We start from the raw sequence: 21,460 nt of genomic DNA, 5'->3' as shown, positions 1-21,460 counted from the left end.
AAATTAAACATCGCTTTATGTCAACAGAGAATATATTTATTTGGTTGCTTTAAAAGGAGCAGTGCTTAGTTGTGTTTTGTTTCTAGGTGACATGGCACATAAATCGGTCCTGTTTTCAATTTCATAGCATGCTTAGATTGGATACCCTGAAACATGGTGACTGCTTAGCTCAAAATATATGGATCAAACTTTGAAATTTCTTTTACAGTCACTATCATTGTTAAGGAGCCCAGGTGGCATAGTGTTTAAGAGCTCAGCTGCTAACCAAAACATCGGCAGTTCAAATCCACCAGCTGCTCCTTGGAAATGCTATGGGGCAGTTCTACTCTGTCCAATAGGGTTGCTATGAGTTGGAATTGACTCATCGGCAATCAGTTTGTTTTGTTTTGTTTTTGGATCATTGTTAAGGAATCCCAAAAGAAAAAGGGATTGTTATTTGAATTCAGTAATGTTTGACCTCTAGTTATTCATAGACAGTAACTAAGCTGCATAACTTTTTTGAGCAATCAGCCAACTACCCAAGTATGAAACATGAATAATCTTTATATGAATTAGCCCTGGATGAATGAATCTGATCTGTGGTCTTCCCCACACATGCTGGCTATAGGTGATGATGGTTTGCAGGGTCAGCCAGGACTTCCTGGTCCTGCAGGAGAAAAAGGTGGTAAAGGAGAACCTGGCCTTCCAGGCCCTCCTGGACCAATGGATCCAAATTTGCTCGGCTCAAAAGGAGAGAAGGGGGAACCTGGCTTACCAGGTGAGTGAATGAATTTATGAGTGGGTTTTCTGATATATCTGTAGTTTACTTCTTAAATGGCATAAAATGTGACTTGTGTTACAGGATTACCAACAAAAAAACACTTAGATACATCAAATTTTGGTAATGAAAATTAATTTCTATTTGATTTGCACTGTTCCACTGATCAACTTTTGCTTAAGTGTTTTTTTAGTAGTTTACCTATTATAAGCTATGAGGTTTGAAAATAAACTTAGGCAGTTACCCTCACGCATTCCAGAAAGTAGTACTGGATGTGATAGAGAGAAAAGGATATATAGCCACAATCACTTGGAAAATTGATTTCAGTGTTGGGAAAATTTGCTGGTCCTTTGAAAAAAATTTTTCCTTGAAACCAGATAGGTATGAATGGTACATTGTCACACTGCAGTATTTTTTATTTCTATTGTGCTTTCAGTGAAAGTTTACAAATCAAGTCGGACTCTCATACAAAAATTTATAAACACCTTGCTATATATACCTGATTGCCCTCCCCCTAAACAGACAGCACACTCCTTCCTTCCAGTCTCTATTTTCGTGTCTATTCAGCCAGCTTCTGACCCCCTCTGCCTTCTCATCTCTTCTCCAGACAGGAGCAGCCCACGTAGTCCCATGTGTCTACTTGATCCAAGAAGCTCACACTTCACCAGTATCATTTTCTATCTCAGTCCAATCCCTGTCTGAAGGGTTGGCTTTGGGAATGGTTCCTGTCTTGGGCTAACAGAAGGTCTGGGGGCCATGATCACCGGGGTCCTTCTAGTCTCAGTCAGGCCATTAAGTCTGGTCTTTTTACTAGAATTTGGGGTCGCATCCCACTGCTCTTCTGCTCCTTTTGGGATTCTGTGTTGTGCTCCCTGTCATGGTAGGAGCTCAGCCATGCAGTTAAAAGTCCAGCTTTTTTGTGTTCTGATTTGCCATCCTCCAAGTATCAGCTTTGACCTCCATCCAGCATCTTAGCCTTCAAAACACAAAAGACAGTGTCCAGAGGAATAGAGCCTCTCTTTTTTTTTTTTTAATTTTTAATTGTGCTTTAAGAAGGTTTACAAATCAAGTCAATCTCTCATACAAAAATTTATATACACCTTGCTATATACTCCTAGTTGCTCTCCCCCTCATGAGACAGCACATTCCTTCCCTCCACTCTCTCTTTTCGCGTCCATTCGGCCAGCTTCTGACCCCCTCTGCCTTTTCATTTCCCCTCCAGACAGGAGATGCCCACATAGTCTCATGTGTCTACTTGATCCAAGAAGCTCACTCCTCACCAGTATCATTTTCTATCCCATAGTCCCACACTGCAGCATTTTGATATCATATCATATTTGGCTTTTAAATACGGTTTACTGTTATTCTACTTTGGCAGAATAAACAAGTATTGGATTATGAAGATCCAAGCTCAGCCCTGAGGGAAGTCACTGAAAGTAGACCTAGGGAACAACTGTGTTATTAGAGTCATTTTATTAGCAGCAAGTAAGGTGTAAAGTATAGTAAGGATTTTTTAATTAAAAAAAACTTTTCTTTTTATAGAAGTATTACATATTCATTATAAAACATCAGAAAGTACAGATAAACATAAATAAGAAGTTGTGAAGTATTTATAATCTAATCTGTATAGAATAGCCTTTCAAACAATGTGAAATTTTTTAATTCTTTTTATTTGCAGCTTGTTAAGTTTGTGGCTCTTTTTGTGTTCTAAGCATTAATATTGGTAGCCCATGTGTGTGTGCGTGTGTATGTGTGCTCATGTATGTGTGTGTGAATGTGTGTGTACTCAGATAAGTTTCCCTATGAGCAGAGTTTGGTGGGATTTTCCCCAAAAAAAGAGTTGAAGATATTATTGCATATTAAGATATTATTGTGTATAGTCATGAAAGAGGCAGGCCCACCTAATTTTTTTAATTTCTAAACTATACTTGGCCTCTAATATAGTGTTATAAAAGATAGTCATACCAATGGTACAGAATTGAGAACCCAGATATAAATCCATCCACGTATGAGCAGCTGATATTTGACAAAGGCCCAGTGTCAGTTAATTGGGGAAAAGATAGTCTTTTTAACAAATGGTGCTCGCATAACTGGATATCCATTTGCAAAAAAATGAAACAGGACCCATACCTCACACCATGCACAAAAACTAACTCCAAGTGGATCAAAGACCTAAACATAAAGACTAAAATGATAAAGATCATGGAAGAAAAAATAGGGACAACGTTAGGAGCCCTAATACAAGGCATGAACAGAATACAAAACATTACCAAAAATGACGAAGAGAAACCAGTTAACTGGGAGCTCCTAAAAATCAAACACCTATGCTCATCTAAAGACTTCACCAAAAGAGTAAAAAGACCACCTACAGACTGGGAAAGAATTTTCAGCTATGACATCTCCAACCAGTGCCTGATCTCTAAAATCTATATGATTCTGTCAAAACTCAACCACAAAAAGACAAACAGCCCAATCAAGAAGTGGGCAAAGGATATGAACACACACTTCACTAAAGAAGATATTCAGGCAGCTAACAGATACATGAGAAAATGCTCTCGATCATTAGCCATTAGAGAAATGCAAATTAAAACTACGATGAGATTCCATCTCACTCCAACAAGGCTGGCATTAATCCAAAAAACACAAAATAATAAATGTTGGAGAGGCTGCGGAGAGATTGGAACTCTCATACACTGCTGGTGGGAATGTAGAATGGTACAGCCACTTTGGAAATCTATCTGGCGTTATGTTAAACAGTTAGAAATAGAACTACCATACAACCCAGAAATCCCACTCCTCGGAATATACCCTAGAGAAATAAGAGCCTTCACACGAACAGATATATGCACACCCATGTTTATTGCACCTCTGTTTACAATAGCAAAAAGCTGGAAGCAACCAAGGGTGTCCATCAACAGATGAATGGTTAAATAAATTGTGATATATTCACACAATGGAATACTACGCATCGATAAAGAACATTGACGAATCTGTGAAACCTTTCATAACATGGAGGAACCTGAAAGGCATTATCCTGAGTGAAATTAGTCAGAGGCAAAAGGACAAATGTTGTATAAGACCACTATTATAAGATCTTGAGAAATAGTATAAACTGAGAAGAACACATACTTTTGTGGTTACAAGGGAGGGAGGGAAGGAGGGTAGGAGAGGGTTTTTTACTGATTAGTTAGTAGATAAGAACTACTTTAGGTGAAGGGAAGGATAATACTCAATACATGGAAGGTCAGCTCAACTGGACTGGACCAAAAGCAAAGAAGTTTCTGGGATAAACTGAATGCTTCAAAGGTCAGCGGAGCAAGGGCGGGGGTTTGGAGACCATGGTTTAAGGGGACTTCTAAGTCAATTGGCAAAATAATTCTATTATGAAAACATTCTGCATCCCACTTTGAAATGTGGCATCTGGGGTCTTAAATGCTAACAAGTGGCCATCTAAGATGCATCAATTGGTCTCAACCCACCTGGATCAAAGGAGAATGAAGAACACCAAGGTCACACGATAACTATGAGCCCAAGGGACAGAAAGGGCCACATGAACCAGAGACTTACATCATCCTGAGACCAGAAGAACTAGTTGGTGCCCGGCCACAACCGATGACTGCCCTGACAGGGAGCACAACAGAGAACCCCTGAGGGAGCAGGAGAATAGTGGGATGCAGACCCCAAATTCTCATAAAAAGACCAGACTTAATGGTCTGACTGAGACTAGAAGAATCCCAGCCGTCATGGTCCCCAAACCTTCTGTTGTTCCCGGACAGGAACCATTCCCGAAGACTACTCATCAGACATGGAAGGGACTGGACAGTGGGTAGGAGAGAGATGCTGATGAAGAGTGAGCTATTTGTATCAGGTGGACACTTGAGACTGGTTGGCATCTCCTGTCTGGAGGGGGGATGGGAGGGTAGAGAGGGCTGGAAGCTGACAAAATTGTCACGAAAGGAGAGACTGGAAGGGCTGACTCATTAGGGGGAGAGCAAGTGGGAGTATGGAGTAAGGTGTATATAAACTTATATGTGACAGACTGACTTAATTTGTAAACGTTCACTTGAAGCTCAATAAAAATAAAAAAAAAAGATAGTCATAGAATTTAAGAGATAGCCTAGAGATCATCTGGCCCAACTTCTTCATCTTACAGTGTAAGAAACTAGGGCCCAAAGAAGAAAGAGACTTAATTATTGAGTGCTCTGAATTTCTTGGTGGTAGATAAATGAAAAGTGGAAGGTTTTAGCATAAGTCCAGTGCCTATGGTTCATAATAAGTCAGAGCATCACCAGTTCCTCCCTCTGTTTCACTCATAGTTCCGTATTCGGGCAGCTTGCTTTGCCAAATTTATTTAATGGATTAATGATATCAGCCTAACTTGCTCTCTTCTACTTATCCTTGAAAGGTATTCCTGGAGTTTCAGGGCCAAAAGGTTACCAAGGTTTGCCTGGAGACCCAGGACAACCTGGATTGACTGGACAACCTGGATCACCAGGACCCTCAGGTAAATATGATGACCACCTTTAGTAATTGAATGGCTGACCCTGAACCCTGGAAAAGTAATTATTTATGTATCTTGTTTGATGATACTTTGGAAACCCTGATGGCTTAGTGGTTAAGTGCTACAGTTGCTAACCAAAAGGTCAGCAGTTCGAATGCACCAGGCACTCCTTGGAAACTCTATGGGGCAGTTTTACCCTGTCCTACAAGGTCGCTATGAGTTGGAATTGACTCAATGGTAACGGGTTTGTTTGGATAACACTTTGAATCTGGTCATGGTAATATGCTTGTGTAGCTACTGAGATATGGAGTTCACCTTTGGCAAAAAATGTTACCATTTGGTTCAAGCTTCAAAAGACAAGATTTTCAGGGTATTGTGCTTTTCTCAGTCTCTTATTTTTGTGGCAGCCAGGATGTACACAGAATTAAAGTAAGGCGCTGTTTTATTTACATACGTTGCCACATATGTAAATAAGACAATTCTCTGGTAGGAGCCTGAAGAGTTCACGTTTTCTAGTTTTTGCCTTCAGACAAGTTAGTCATTAAACCAGGTAAAACAGATGGCTGTTGATTGCATTTTTTTTTTAATTCCTAGGGATGAAATTTCACAGTGTCTTTTGGTACTCTCTTACAGTGTTGGTCACCTTTACGGTCAAAATCTTTTTTTCTTATTCCTTACAAAACTGTTTTTTGCTGCTTAAGTCATTTTTCCTTAAGTTGGGCCCCTAAGGAAATAAAAAATAGCTGGTCCCCATCCTCGTAATAGCCCTTTAGGCCAGTTATTCTGCTGTAGACTCCTCTCCACATTGCCCTGATATAATTGGAAAAAGAACTTTCCTTCTCTCTTCGTCACATTTTCTGCATTCACTCCCCCAAGCTGGAAGCAAGTATACAAGAAAAAATAAAAGAAAAATGTTTAAGGAGCAACACTGTGGTCTTTGGAAAATACCCAGGTGAATCCACAGAGCTCAAGCACCTATACTGGCCCAATGTATTAGGGGTATATTATGACAAGTTATCATTTTTCCTCCTCCTGGTCTCATATAATTGGGGGCTACACAGTCAAGCCATTTCTTAATCTTTTAAAAACAGACTCATTATAATGGATTTATCTGTGATAAGTTCAGTAAAGGTGGTTATATACATACAAAAACTAAGACATCACCCCAGACCTTCTGTTGGCACAGGACAGGAACCATCCCCGAAGACAACTCATCAGACATGAAAGGGACTGGTCAGTGGGTGGGAGAGAGATGCTGATGAAGAGTGAGCTAATTATATCAGGTGAACACTTGAGATTGTGTTGGCATCTCTTGTCTGTTAGGGGGGATGGGAGGATAGAGAGAGAGGGAAGCTGGCAAAATTGTCACAAAAGGAGAGACTGAAAGGGCTGACTCAACAGGGGGAGAGCAAGTGGGAGTACGGAGTAAGATGTATGTAAACTTATATGTGACAGACTGATTGGATTTGTAAACGTTCACTTGAAGCTTAATAAAAGTTAATTTAAAAAATTACATTTTAAAAAAAAAACTAAGACGTCAGATGATTGGAATTGTTTTAGGGCAAGAAACAAGTTTTCCTGGTAAAATTTTTGCATTTATTTATAATGTTGTGTTAGGAAACCTCCATAACCATGGCTATATTTTAATGTGTTCCTGAGGAGATTTCTTAGATACTTCTTGCCTGTTTTATGCTGAGTTCGACCTGTGGACCTTAACCATATATTAAGATTTGACCCATCCAGTCCCATGCTTACATTTTAAATATGACCCATTCCAAGAAACCAGGAAGCCTCAGTATTGTTATCTTCTCTTAATTTACCAATTTGACTTTTCTAGGTCCCAAGGGTAATCCTGGTCTCCCTGGGAACCCAGGACCTACAGGACCTCCTGGACTTAAAGGAAACATAGGTGATATGGGTTTTCCAGGTGAGTGATGAAAAGCTCCCAAATATTTTGTCCCATTAATGCAAGGCAGTCCATTATTTTTGTTACCAGAAAAGACACTGGTGTTGACAGAATCGGACTGAGACATTGTCTAAGGTCATCAGTGGGTTGAGTCCCCTTATTTTACAAATATTTGACATAGAAATTAAGGGATGAAGCTTTAGAAACCTTAGAAGTGAGAATTCACAAACTTACATCTTTTCTCCATCTGTACCCCTCTCATTTAAACTTCCTTAAAAAAAATAGGCTGTTATATAATCTTAGTCGTGAAGATCATTATTATATAATGCAGAGTTTGCAGAGTTCTTTTTCTTTTTACTTGGTTATATGTATCATTGGAAACCCTGGTGGCGTAGTGGTTAAGTGCCATGGCTGTTAACCAAAAGGTTGGCAGTTTGAATCCGCCAGGCACTCCTTGCAAACTCTACAGGGCAGTTCTACTCTGTCCTGTAGGGTCGCTATGAGTCAGAATTGACTCGATGACAGCAGGTTTTTTAGGTATATGTATCATTGAAATGCTACTAATAAAGAATATTTTGTAAAACAGGTCCTCAGGGTGTGAAAGGGTCCCCTGGACCTCCTGGAATTCCTGGACAACCTGGCTCCCCAGGATTCCCTGGTCAGAAAGGAGACAAAGGAGATCCTGGTGTTTCAGGCATTGGTCTTCCAGGTCTTCCTGGCCCAAAGGTAAGCATGCTCTAGGCAGATGTGATTTTTCTGTAACACTGTGCTGGTTCCTAATTATTCATTCAATAAACTATAGACTGACATGGTATATTCTGGGTAAGAGATTTGTTCCTTTTCTCTAAAATTGTAAGATTTTAGGGTTTTGGGTCAGTCTAAAAAAGGGAGAAAATTTCTGATTTCTTTGTTTTCCCCCCATTTTAATCTCTAAATATGTTTCAATAAACCAAAGGCATATTTCTCCCTGGTTTGGCTTTCCCTTTTTAGCAATAGAGTTATTATTATTATTAATTTGAACAAACTTATAAACTAAGTAACTAAGCCATTAATGAAAATTGAGTAGTGTTATTAAACTGCATATCTGATGTAGTTATCTGGTAGCCAGGATCTAAAAACAGTTTTACATATCCCCCTAGTCAATATGAAAACTGGTGGTGTTACTTAAGTATTCAAATTTAGAACTTGTTTTAGAATCGTTAGATATAACAGGTGCTTATTAATAACTGCTTAATTCCATGTAAAAACATAATAACTTCTTTAATCATACAGTCAGATCACAGAGCCAGGGAGTTAAGAAAATTGTTATTCAAGTTCCATGGAATTAGTGAAAATTCCCACTGAAATGATAATTTACTGAATTATACTTTAATGATAATTTCCTTTAATAGTATACAAAGACACTATCATTGGATTGCCCAGTTAATCAACTTATTTGAAAAGATAATCAGAAGAAATTTCTGCAAGTTGACAGTGTAAAGTTATTGAAGTCAATTTTAATTGTTCCTGTTCTGCTTAAATTTTACCGGTAATACATTAATATAAACTTTTATTAAAAAATTAATAATATAGACATATAAAGGGTAAAAGTGAAAATCTCCTTTATACTCTAGCCTCTTTATCCCAATCCCTTCCCCAAAGAGATTCACTGTTAATGATTAGCATGTCAATTTCAATCTCTTATTCTAACATTTATATATCTATACACAGAACTTTGTATTTTTGTGTATACACTGTGTATATGTAGCATCATTGTATAGATACTCTTTTTTACCTTGCTTTATAATTTACATATTTTTATCTTTTTTCAATATAATACAATTTTCTTTGTCACTTTACATATAGATCTAGACCTATTGTTTTTAAGGACTATGTGATACTCCATTGACTATTGCAAGTAATATCATAATGAACATCTTTATACGTATCTGTGGATCATATTGAAAAGATTCCTAAAAGCAAAATTGCTGCATCAAAAGACGTTCCTTCAAATTTTTGTCTTTTAACATTTTTGTAATAATAGTAGCATATGAAACTGGTTTTAAAATACAACATGTATGAAAAGTATAAAGTCTTTTTTTCACACTTTCATGTACTCCAAATCCCTAGTTCTTCTTCCTCAAAATAACCACTTTTAGCAGTTTCTCATGTACTCTTTCAGAAAAGGCTTTTTATGCACATACAGGCACGTGTATATGATATTTCATCAATTTTAAGACTCAATTTTTTACATTATAACATCTCAGAAATTGAGGTTCAACTAACAGTGGAAAGCATCTTGAAACTATAATCAGATACATTTTCTCTCAGTTATTGATAAAAGAAATGATGTTACCTCTTCCAGATTTAAATGTTTTCTTTAATTTGCACACGTGAAAAAATAGTATATACCTGTTCTGTGCTGAGCTGTCAACACTTAATAAATCTTGACAAACTTTCTTTATCGGCCCATAAATATATGCCTCATTCTTTTTCATAATTACATAGTATTTTTTGTATGGTTGTACCATAAATAGTTTATGGATGAATACTGAATTATTTCTATATTTTCATGATTACAAACATATGCTGCATGAAAGATACTTACACATATCTTACATACATATCTTAAAATTCTTTGGCAAATATATTCATAGAATAAATTCTAAGTCGCTAGTACAAAGCATATATATGCCTTTTTAATATTAATAGTTACTACCAAATTTTTCTGTTAAATGGGTTTTCCACTTTATATGATAATGACTAGTGTAAGAGATTTCTTACCTGCTAAATTTTTTCAGTCTAATGGGTGAAAGCAGTGTATCATTGTTTAAATTTGAGTTTTCCTGATTACGAGTGGGGTTTCATATGTTTATATCTCATCTGCAAGTTGTTCATACTCTTTGCTTCACTTTTTATGAAAGAGTTTGTCTTTTTCTTACTGATTTGTAAAAATACTTCATAAATAGTGAAGATGCATGCATTGTCTGTTATATATGGTACAATTTTTTCCCAGTCAGTTGTGGTCTTCTAACTTTGTTTACTATGGATTTCATCATATAGAAGTTTAAATTTTTTACATAGTCAAATTTTTTACTCATTAATTCATTCAGCTAGTACCCATTGAGTAAGTACAGTGTGCCAAGTACAGTGGCAGGTGCTGGAGACATAGCATGAATGAAACAGACAAAAATCCCTGCCTGCTTATATCCATGGGTGGTTATATCTAGTCAGAGAGACGAACAATAAGTTTATAGTATATTAGAAGGTGATAAATGTCACAGCAAAAAGTAAAGTGAGAATTGGGGATAGAAATTGATGCAAGTTTTTATGTTTTGAAATAGGGTAGTGAGGAAAACCCTTTCAGATAAAATAACAATTGAGCAGTGACCTCAATACAGTAATAGAGTGAATCATGCAAAGACCCTGGGGTGTAAATGTACCTGACACATCTGAGGAACGTAATGTGGATTAAGCAGAATGAGTGAAATGAAACAAAGTAAGAGATGAGGTCAGGTTGGTAATGGGGCCAGATCATCTGGGGCCCTTGTAAGTCATAGTAAGGGCTTTTACTCCTGAGTGAAATGAAGAGTGACTAGAAGGAGTAACATGATTGAACTTTTATATACATATGTATATATATATATTCATTCAAAAGCAGCTGCTGCAGTATATCGACAGGGAACTGCCAGAAATTCAGGCCAAACTCAGAAGAGGACATGGAACCAGGGATATAAATGCTGATGTCAGATAGATCCTGGCTGAAAGCAGAGAATACCAGAAGGATGTTTACCTGTGTTTTACTGACTACGTAAAGGCGTTCAACTCTGTGGATCATAACAAATTATGGGTAATATTGCGAAGAATGAGAATTCCAGAACACTTAGTTCTGCTTATGAGGAATCTGTACATGGATCAAGAGGCAGTCATTTGACCAGAATAAGGAGATACTGCATGGTTTAAAGTCAAGAAAGGTGTGCATCAGGGCTGTATCAATCTGTATGTTGAGCCAATAATCTGAGAACCTGGACTATATGAAGAAGAACGGGGCATCAGCTTTGGAGAAAGACTCATTAATAACCTGCATTATGCGGATGACACAACCTTGCTTGCTGGCAATGAAGAGGACTTGAAGCACTTACTGATGAAGATCAAAGACCATAGCCTTCAGTATGAATTACACCTCAACATAAACAAAACAAAAATCCTCACAATTAAACCACAGTAAGCAATAAGCAACATCATGATAATTGGAGAAAAGATTGAAGTTGTCAAGGATTTCATTTTACTTAGATCCACAGTCAACACCCATGGCAGCAACAGTCAAGAAATCAAAAGATGCATTGCATTGGGCAAATCTGCTTTAAAGGACCTCTTTAAAGTATTGAAAAGCAAACATGTCACCTTGAAGACTAAGGCGCACCTGACCCAAGCCATGGTATTTTCAGTTGCATCATATGCATGTGAAAACTGGACAATGAATAAGGAAGACTGAAGAAGAATTGACACCTTTGAATTGTGGTATTGGCGAAGAATATTGAATATACACCATGGACTGCCAAAAGAATGAACAAATCTGTCTTAGAAGAAGTACAACCAGAATGCTCCTTAGAAGCAAGGATGGCGAGACTGCGTCTTACATACTTTGGACATGTTGCCAGGAGGGATCAGTCCCTAGAGAAGGACATCATGCTTGGCAGAGTACAGGGTCAGCGGAAAAGAGGAAGACCCTCTACAAGGTGGATTGATACACAGTAGCTGCAACAATGAGCTCAAGCACAACAACGATTGTAAGGATGGCTCAGGACTGGACAGTGTTTCATTCTGTGGTACATAGGGTTGCTATGAGTCAGAACCGACCTGGCGGCACCTAACAGCAACAGCATGCATGCATGCATGCATGCATACATACATACATACGTACATCACAACTCCTTTTCTGAAAATAGAAGAGCAAAGATGAAAGCAGGGAGACCAGTTATGGGACTATTTAAATAATGCATGCTAGAGATTTTGATGCCTTGGATTGGGGTGGTGGCAATGATGATAAGTGATGAGATTCTGGATATATTTTCCAGGTCAAGCCAGCAAGATTTGCTGATGGATTCTATATTAAATAGGAGAGAAAGAGGTGTCAAGGATGACTTCAAAGATTATATCCCAATAAACATGGAATAATGGTGTTGCTATTAGGAAAGAATTAGGGGCAGTGAGTGCAGACAGCTGTTTTGAGGATTTTACTATAAAAGTTAACAAAGAAATAGATTGAAAGTTGATGGAGGATGTGGGATAAAGAAAGGGTTTTGCTTAAGGGAGGAATGTTTATATGCTGATGGGAATACTCTAGTAGAGAGAGAAAAATTCGTGATCTAAGAAAAAGAGGGGAGAATTGGAGTTATATTTCTAAAGGTGAGAAGGGATGGGATATAGAACATTTAGATAGTGGATGGTTCATTGACAGTACAGAGAGAAGATGGAGTATGTGGGTACATGTTCAGGGTAGCTGAGTAGGATGTAGTGGTGGGAGTCTATAAGAAGTTATTTTCTGATTGTATCTATTTTATATCTTAGTAAAGTTGTTTTAAAATTCTAATTATGTACATTATTGGAACAACCACAAGGTTGCTACTTACTAGCAAGGTAATGTTTTCTTTCGTCCTACAACTACTATCTTCACTTTAGGGCTGATTTTTTGTTCTAGGATCCAGAGATTTCTTCTTCTTTTTTTTTTTTTTTTTAGTTTTTATTGTGCTTTAAGTAAAAGTTTACAAATCAAGTCAGTCTCTCACACAAAACCTTGTATAGACCTTGCTACATACTCCCAATTGCTCTCCCCCTAATGAGACAGCCCAATCCCACCCTCCACTCTCTATTTTCGTGTCCATTTCGCCAGCTCCTAACCCCTTCTATCCTCTCATTTCCCCTCCAGGGAGGAGATGCCAACATAGTCTCAAGTGTCCACCTGATCCAAGAAGCTCCCTTCTCACCAGCATCCCTCCCCAACCCATTGTCCAATCCAATCCCTGTCTGAAGAGTTGGCTTTGGGAATGGTCCCAATCCTGGGCCAACAGAAAGTCTGGGGGCCATGACCACTGGGGTCCTTCTAGTCTCAGTCAGACCACTAAGTCTAGTCTTTTTACGAGAATTTAGGATCTCCATCCCACTGCTCTCCTGCTCCCTTGGGGTTCTCTGTTGTGTTCCTTGTCAGGGCAGTCATCTGTTGTAGCTGGGCAGGATCTAGTTCATCTGATCTCAGGATGATGTAGTCTCTGGTTTATGTGGCCCTTCCTGTCTCTTGGGCTCATAATTACCTTGTGTCCTTGGTGTTCTTCATCCTCTTTTGCTCCAGGTGGGTTGAGGCCACTTGATGCATCTTAGATGGCCGCTTGCTAGCGTTTAAGACCTCAGACGCCACTCTCCAAAGCAGGATGCAGAATGTTGTCTTAATACATTTTATTATGCTCATTGACTTAGATGTCCCCTGAAACTATGGTCCTCAAATCCCTGCCCCTGCTTTGCTGAACTTCGGAGCATTCAGTTTATTTGGGAAACTTCTTTGCTTTTGGTTTAGTCCAGTTGTGCTGAACTCCCTGTATTGTGTGTTGTCTTTCCCTTCACCAAAAGTAGTTCTTACCTACCATCTAATTAGTGAAACGCTCTCCCTCCCTCCCTCTCCCCCCTGTCATAACCATCAAAGAATATTTTCTTCTCTGTTTAAACTATTTCTCAAGTTCTTATAATAGTGGTCTTATACAATATTTGTCCTTTTGCAACTGACTAATTTCACTCAGCATAATGCCTTCCAGATTCCTCCATGTTATGAAATGTTTCACTGATTCATCACTGTTCTTTATTGATCTGTAGTATTCCATCGTGTGACTATACCATAATTTATTTATCCATTTATCTGTTGATGGGCACCTTGGTTGCTTCCATATTTTTGCTATTGTAAACTGCTGCAGTGAACATGTGGTTGCATGTATCTGTTGGTGTAAAGGCTCTTATTTCTCTAGGATATATTCCAAGGAGTGGGATTGCTGGATCGTATGGTAGTTCTATTTCTAGCTTTTTAAGGAAGTGACAAATCGATTCCCAAAGTGGTTGTACCATTTCTCATTCCCACCAGTAGTGTATAAGTGTTGCAGTCTCTCCACAGCCTCTCCAACATTTATTGGTTTGTGTTTTTTGAATTAATGTCTGGCTTGTAGAAGTAGAAACCCTGGTGGTATAGTGGTTAAGTGCTACATCTGCCAACCAAAGGGTCAGCAGTTCGAATCCACCAGGTGCTCCTTGGAAACTATGGGGCAGTTCTACTCTGTCCTATAGGGTCGCTATGAGTCGGAATCGACTCGATGGCACCGGGTTTGGTTTTTGGTTGGTTCTTGTTGGAGTGAGATGAAATCTCATTGTACTTTTGATTTGTATTTCTCTAATGGCTGATTATTGTGAGCATTTCCTCATGTATCTGTTAGCTACCTGAATATCTTCTTTAGTCAAGTGTCTGTTCATATATCACCTTTGTCTTCTCCATATGAAAGGTCTATGACTACATTTCTTAGTCCCTTTTTATTGTTTTAATGTTGTCTTCTTTTACTTAATGACATTGCTGTTTCCCTGTTTTGAGCATTTTTTTTCCTTGATTTATTTTTTTGTGATTTCCCTCTATGGATTGACCTCTGGTTGCTCTGTCCTGTGCTCTAGTCTTGGGTTGATACCTGATATCATTGATTTTCTAACCAGAGAACTCCCTTTAGTATTTCTTGTAGTTTTGGTTTGGTTTTTACAAATTCCCTAAGTTCTGTTTATCTGGCAGTGTCCTAATTTCACCTTCATATCTGAAAGACAGTTTTGCTGGATATATGATTCTTGGTTGGCATTTTTTTTTCCTTCAATGCTTTATATAAGTTATCCCACTGCCTTCTTGCCTGCATGGTTTCTGCCATGTAGTCCAAGCTTATTTTTATTGACTCTCCTTTGTACGTGACTTTTCATTTATCCTTAGCTGGCACTAAAATTCTCTGTCTTTGATATTGGCAAGCTTGAATGTCTTGGTGACTTTCTTTTAACATCTACCTTATGTGGAGTTCGATGAGCGTCTTGGATAGATATCTTCTCATCTTTCACAATATCAGGGAAGTTTTCTGCCAACAAATCTTCAACAAATCTTTCTGTATTTTCTGTTATCCCTCCCTGTTCTGGTACTCCAATCACTCGTAGGTTATTTCTCTTGATAGAGTCCCACATGATTCTTAAGATTTCTTCATTGTTTTAAATTCTTTTATCTGATTTTTCTTCAAATATATCAGTGCCAAGTGATTTATCTTCAAGTTCACAAATTCTACCTTCCACTTACTCAGTTCTGCCCCTCTTTCTATTGAGTTGTCTACTTCTGTAATTTTATTGTTAATCTTCTGAATTTCTGATTGCTGTCTATGGATTTTTCCAGCTTATTAAATTTTTCATTATGTTCCTGAATAACCTTTTTAATTTCTTCAATTGCTTTATCTGTGTGTTCCTTGGCTTGTTCTGCATATTGTCTCATTTCCTTTCTGATGTCTTGAAGGGTTCTGTATATTAAACTTTTGTATTCTGCCTCTGGTAATTCCAGGAATGCACTTTCATCTAGAAGATCCCTGGATTCTTTGTTTTAAGAGCTTGCTGAAGCAATCATGGTCTCTTTCTTTATGTGACTTGATATTGACTGTTGTCTCTGAGCCATCTATAAGTTATTTTATTAGTTTATTTTATGTTTGCTTACTATGTTGTAGCTTTGTGCTTTGTTTTGTTTTGATATGCCCAAATGGGTTGCTTGAGTGAGCTAGCTTGATTGTTTTCACCTTTGGAACTCTGACATTGTGTGCTTAGATGGCTAGAGCTGTTATCAGGTATGTCAGCCTAGGAGTCCATTCACTTTTCTTGTATGAATTCAGCTCAGGTGTCGAGGTAGGTGATTATCAAGTGTGTGGTACAGGCTTTGTCCTACAGTCTTAGAGGGGCAGCTGTGATTGGTGTAGGTACCGGTATCTGGTTGCAGCAGGGAGTCACACTCTGAACAGGACAGGGGGCTGAGAATCTTTCCCCACATGTCTCTGAGGAAAGCTTGTCTCTGTTCCCTAGAGTGTACAGATCGGTGGGTTCTGTAGATGGACCATTGGACCCAGTGTTTTTGGTTGTAAGGTCTGGGAGGTACTGGTTATCCCTGGACCCCTGTCATGGGTAGCTGGGTGACCTGAGTGGAGCCAGCAGTCCTTAGGCCCCTGCTTTGAGTAGGAGAGGACCCTGTTTAATAGGCAAAGCAACGTCAAATATCAAACACACACCTCTCCACCGCACAGCTGAAACATTTGGAGTCTACACCTCTACTCCAGATTTCTCCTTGTTCACTGTTTTCACTCAGTTTTTTTTTCCAACTGGTGTTTGATCCAATTCTCTGTCCTTTGATTTGATGCTCAGGGTTTCAGGATTGTCCTCTGTATCTGTTCTATTTGGTTTCTTGGGCCTTTTCTATAGAGGGATGGAATGGTATGTCTGACTAAGCTGCAATCTTGGGCCACCCCCTAGAGGTTAGGATTTACAGCACATACTTTTGGGGGAAACAGTTCCATTCATAGCATTCCACCCTCTGTTGTTGTTGTTGTTAGGTGCCGTTGAGTCAGTTCCTACTCATAGTGACCCTATGCACAACAGAACAAAACACTTCCCAGTCCTGAGCCATCCTTACAATCATTGTTATGGCTGAGCTCATTGTTGCAGCCGCTGTGTCAGTCCACCTTGTTGAGGATCTTCCTCTTTTCCGCTGACCCTGTACTCTGCCAAGCATGATGTCCCTCTCCAGGGACTGATCCCTCCTGATAACATATGCAAAGTATGTAAAACACAGTATCACCATTTTTGCCTCTAAGGAGCATTCTAGCTGTACTTCTTCTATGTCAGATTTGTTCGTTCTTTTGGCAGTCCATGGTATATTCAATATTCTTTGCCAACACAATTTAAAGGCATCAATTCTTCTTTGGTCTTCCTTATTCATTGTCCAGCTTTCAGATGCATATGACGCGATTGAAAATATCATGGCTTGGGTGAGGCGCACCTTAGCCTTCAAGGTGACACCTTTGCTCCTCAACACTTTAAAGAGGTCCTTTGCAGCAGATTTACCCAATGCAGTGCGTCTTTTGATTTCTTGACTGCTGCTTCCATGGCTGTTGATTGTGGATCCAAGTAAAATGAAATCCTTGACAACTTCAATCTTTTCTCCATTTATCATGATGTTGCTCATTGGTCCAGTTGTGAGGATTTTTGTTTCCTTTATGTTGAGGTGCAATCCATACTGAAGGCTGTGGTCTTAAATCTAAAAGGATAAAATACCTAGGAATAAGTCTAACCAGGGATGTAAAAGACTTATACAAGGGAAACTACAATACACTACTGCAAGAAAACGAGATAGACCTATGTAAACTGGTGGCGTAGTGGTTAAGTGCTATGGCTGCTAACCAAAGGGTCAGCAGTTTGAATCCGCCAGGCGCTCCTTGGAAACTCTATGGGGCAGTTCTACTCTGTCTTATAGGGTCGCTATGAGTCAGCACTGGGTTAAATGGAAAAACATACCATGGTCATGGATTGGAAGGTTTAACATTGTGAAAATGTCAATACTACCCAAAGCAATCTATAGATATAATGTAATCCCAATCCAAATCCTAACAACATTCTTTAAGAAATGGAAAAAATAATCTCCAACTTTACAAGGAAAGGAAAGAGGCCCCAGTTAACTAAAGCATGATTGAGGAAGAAAAGCAAAGTGGGAGGCCTCATGCTTCCAAATATCAGAACTTACTAAACAGCCATGGTCAAAACAGCCTGATGTTGGTACAATGACAGACACATAGGCCAGTGAAACCGAATTGAGAACCTAGAAGTAAATCCATCTAGTTATGGACAGCTGGTCTTCGACAATGCGTCAAGGTCCATTCAATGGGGGAAGAGATAGTCTCTATAACAAATGGTGCTGTCAAAACTGGATATCCATTTGCAGAAAAATTAAACAGGATCCATACCTCACACCATACAGAAAAACTAACTCAAAATGGATCAAAGATCTAAACATTAAACCTAAAACTGTACAGTTCCTGGAAGATAACATAGAGACAAAGCTAGGCATCCAAGTGTATGGCATAAATACACTATGAAACTTAACTAAAAGTGCAGAAACAACAGAAGATAACTGGGACCTCCCAAAAATTACTGATGCTTATCAAAAGACTTTACCAAAAGAGTAAAAAGAGAGCATAAAGACTGGGGAAAAAAGTTGGCAACAACAAACCTGACAAGGGTATAGTCTCTAAAATATATACAACACTTCAACAACAAAAAGAAAAACAATCTAATCAAAAAATGAGTAAAGGACATGGGAAGGCACTTCAGTGAAGAAGACATTCAGGCTGCTAATGTACATATGAAGAGATGCCTTGCAATCATTAGCCATTAAAAAAAAAAGAGAGATGCAGATCAAAACTACAATGAGATACTGTCTCACCCCTGCAAAAGTGGTTCTGATGAATAAAACAGAAAACAACAAATGCTGATGAGTTTGTGGGGAGTTTGAAACTCTTACACACTGCTGGTGTGATTGTAAAATGGCACAGCCACTATGGAAAATGGTGCGGCATTTCCTCAAAAAGCTAGAAATAGAAGTACCATACGATCCAGCAATCCCACTCATAGGAATATATCCTAGAGAAACAAGAGCAGTGACACGAATAGACATATGCACACCCATGTTCATTGCAGGATTATTCACAATAGCAAAAAGATGGAAACAACCTAAGCGTCCATTAAGAGATGAGTGGATACCAACAAAATGTGGTACATACATACAATGGAATACTACAGAATGATAAATAATGATGAATCCGCAAAACATATCACAGATAAATCTGGAGGACATTATGCTTTGTGAAGTAAACCAATAACAAAAGGACAAATATTGTATGAGACCACTTTTATAAAAAGTCAAGAATAGGTTTACACAAAGAAAGCAACATTTTTTGATGATTACCAGAGATGGAACAGGGAGAGAGGGAGATAGTCTAGCTGATAAAAAAAAAAAAAAAGATAATAGACCCGTGTTAATTCTGGTAAAAGGAAAGACAATACACAATACGAGGAAAGTCAGCACAAACGTGACCAACATAAATGAAGACACTGAGAGGTACACAAGAATAAAGGATAACTATGATAAATGCTGTAACATATATAATTGTGCAACAACAGTAATAGCAAACAAAAATTTGTGAGTCATTACATATGCATATATGTATGTTGTATATGTGTGGGAGGGTATACTGGAGTACATGCATGTGCATATATTGGTATAGTTTTGGGCATTTGTATATACATATTTATATGTGCTGCACGTGGGGGCACAGTTATGAAAACTTCTTAGACATGTCCAAACACCTCATGGGAATGAGTTACTGGGCTTGAAAGCAAAGGACCATAGTCTTGGGGGACATCTAGGTCAATTGGCATAACATAGTTCATAAAGATAACGTTCTACATCCTAGTTTGGTAAGTAACGTCTGGGGTCTTAAAAGCTTGCGAGTGGCCGGGTAAGATACAACTATAGATCTCTTCCTATCTAGAGCAAAGGAGAATGAAGGAAACAAAGACTCAAGGATGCAATTAGTCTACACTAACCACAGCCTCCTCTACCTTGAGACCAGAAGAACTAGATGGTGCCCGACTACCACTAAAAACCACTCTTACAAGAGCACAATAGAAGGTCCCGGTTAGAGTGGGAGAAAAATATAGACCAAAACTCAAATTCATAAAAAAGGCCAGACTTACTGGACTGATAGAGACTGGAGGAACCTTCTAGACTATTGCCCTTAGAAACCCTTTTAACCTGGAACTGAAACCACTCCCGGAGGTCACCTTTCAGCCAAATAATAAATTGGCCTATAAACAATAGCACCCATGAGGAACGTGCTCCTTAGAGCAATCAAGTGTATGAGACCAAACAGGCAACATTTTCCCAAAAGCAAAGATGAGAAGGCGGGGGAGGCGGGGTGGTCAGGGAAACCGGAGGGGTGAAAATGGAGAGAGTGCTGATACATTGCAGGGATAGCAACCAATGTCATAGAACAAACTGTATAAATTGTTGAATTGAATGGGAAACTAATTTGCTATGTAGACTTTCACCTAAAACACAATAAAATGTTTTAAAAAAATCATAACCTCTATGCCTGTGATTATAATCCCATTTGGAAATGAGTTGTCTTTGTTACGTTAACAAAGCAGGATTAACGTAGGGAGTATTTTGAATCAATCTCTTTTGAGATATAAAAGAGATTAAACAAACGAGCTGAGGAGAGATGGGATAAGATAGATGCTAAGACACATGGAGACTCCTTGGAACCAGGAAGCAGAAACTGAAGAGACAAGGACCTTCTTCCAGAGCTGACAGAGAAAGCCTTCCTTCCCCTAGAGCCAGCACTCTGAATTCAGACTTATAGCCTTTTAAATTGTGAGAAAATAAGTTTCAGTTAAAGCCATCCACTTGTGGTATTTCTGTTATAGCCAAAAAACCCATTGCCATCAAGTCGATTCTGACTCATAGTGGCCCTATACGACTGAGCAGAACTGACCCATAGGGTTTCCAAGGAGGGCCTGGTGGATTTGAACTGCCAACCTTTTGGTTAGCAGTCAAGCTCTTAACCACTGTGCCACCAGGGCTCCTCTGTTATAGCAGCACTAGATCACCAAGACAAAAGGCTCAGAAAAAAATGCATATATTCCCAATCTAATACTTGTAATTGTTTTGAAAAAATAGGTTGGAAGAAGAAAAAACATTAGGTAAAAAGTTATTACCAACATAAAGACTAAAACGATAAAGATCATGGAAGAAAAAATAGGCACAACATTAGGAGCCCTAATACAAGGCATAAACAGAATACAAAACATTACTAAAAATGACAGCCTGGTACAGGTACAACAACAGGCACATAGACCAATGGAACAGAATTGAGAACCCAGATATAAATCCATCCATGTATGAGCAGCTGATATTTGACAAAGGACCAGTGTCAGTCAAATGGGGAAATGATAGCCTTTTTAACAAATGGTGCTGGCATAACTGGATATCCATTTGCAAAAGAATGAAACAGGACCCATACCTCACACCATGCACAAAAACTAACTCCAAGTGGGTCAAAGACCTAAACATAAAGACTAAAACGATAAAGATCATGGAAGAAAAAATAGGGACAACCCTAGGAGCCCCAATACAGGGCATAAACAGAATACAAAACATTACCAAAAATGA

General features: G+C 38.6%; 1 protein-coding gene across 1 annotated transcript in view; it reads left to right on the top strand.

The window, feature by feature from the left end:
• COL4A5 (collagen type IV alpha 5 chain) overlaps positions 1-21,460 on the top strand; it is a 301,445-nt gene that overhangs the window by 237,663 nt on the left and 42,322 nt on the right. The window contains exons 33-36 of the mRNA XM_049871358.1: positions 608-757; positions 5,163-5,261; positions 7,096-7,185; positions 7,751-7,890. Of these exons, the coding sequence (XP_049727315.1) occupies positions 608-757; positions 5,163-5,261; positions 7,096-7,185; positions 7,751-7,890 (479 nt within the window). The remainder of the gene's footprint in view (positions 1-607; positions 758-5,162; positions 5,262-7,095; positions 7,186-7,750; positions 7,891-21,460) is intronic.

This window comes from Elephas maximus, chromosome X, assembly GCF_024166365.1.
Source record: "Elephas maximus indicus isolate mEleMax1 chromosome X, mEleMax1 primary haplotype, whole genome shotgun sequence".
Classification (NCBI taxonomy): Eukaryota; Metazoa; Chordata; class Mammalia; order Proboscidea; family Elephantidae; genus Elephas; species Elephas maximus.
Note: the sequence above shows the minus strand (reverse complement) of the source record. Positions and strands in the feature narration are given on the sequence as shown.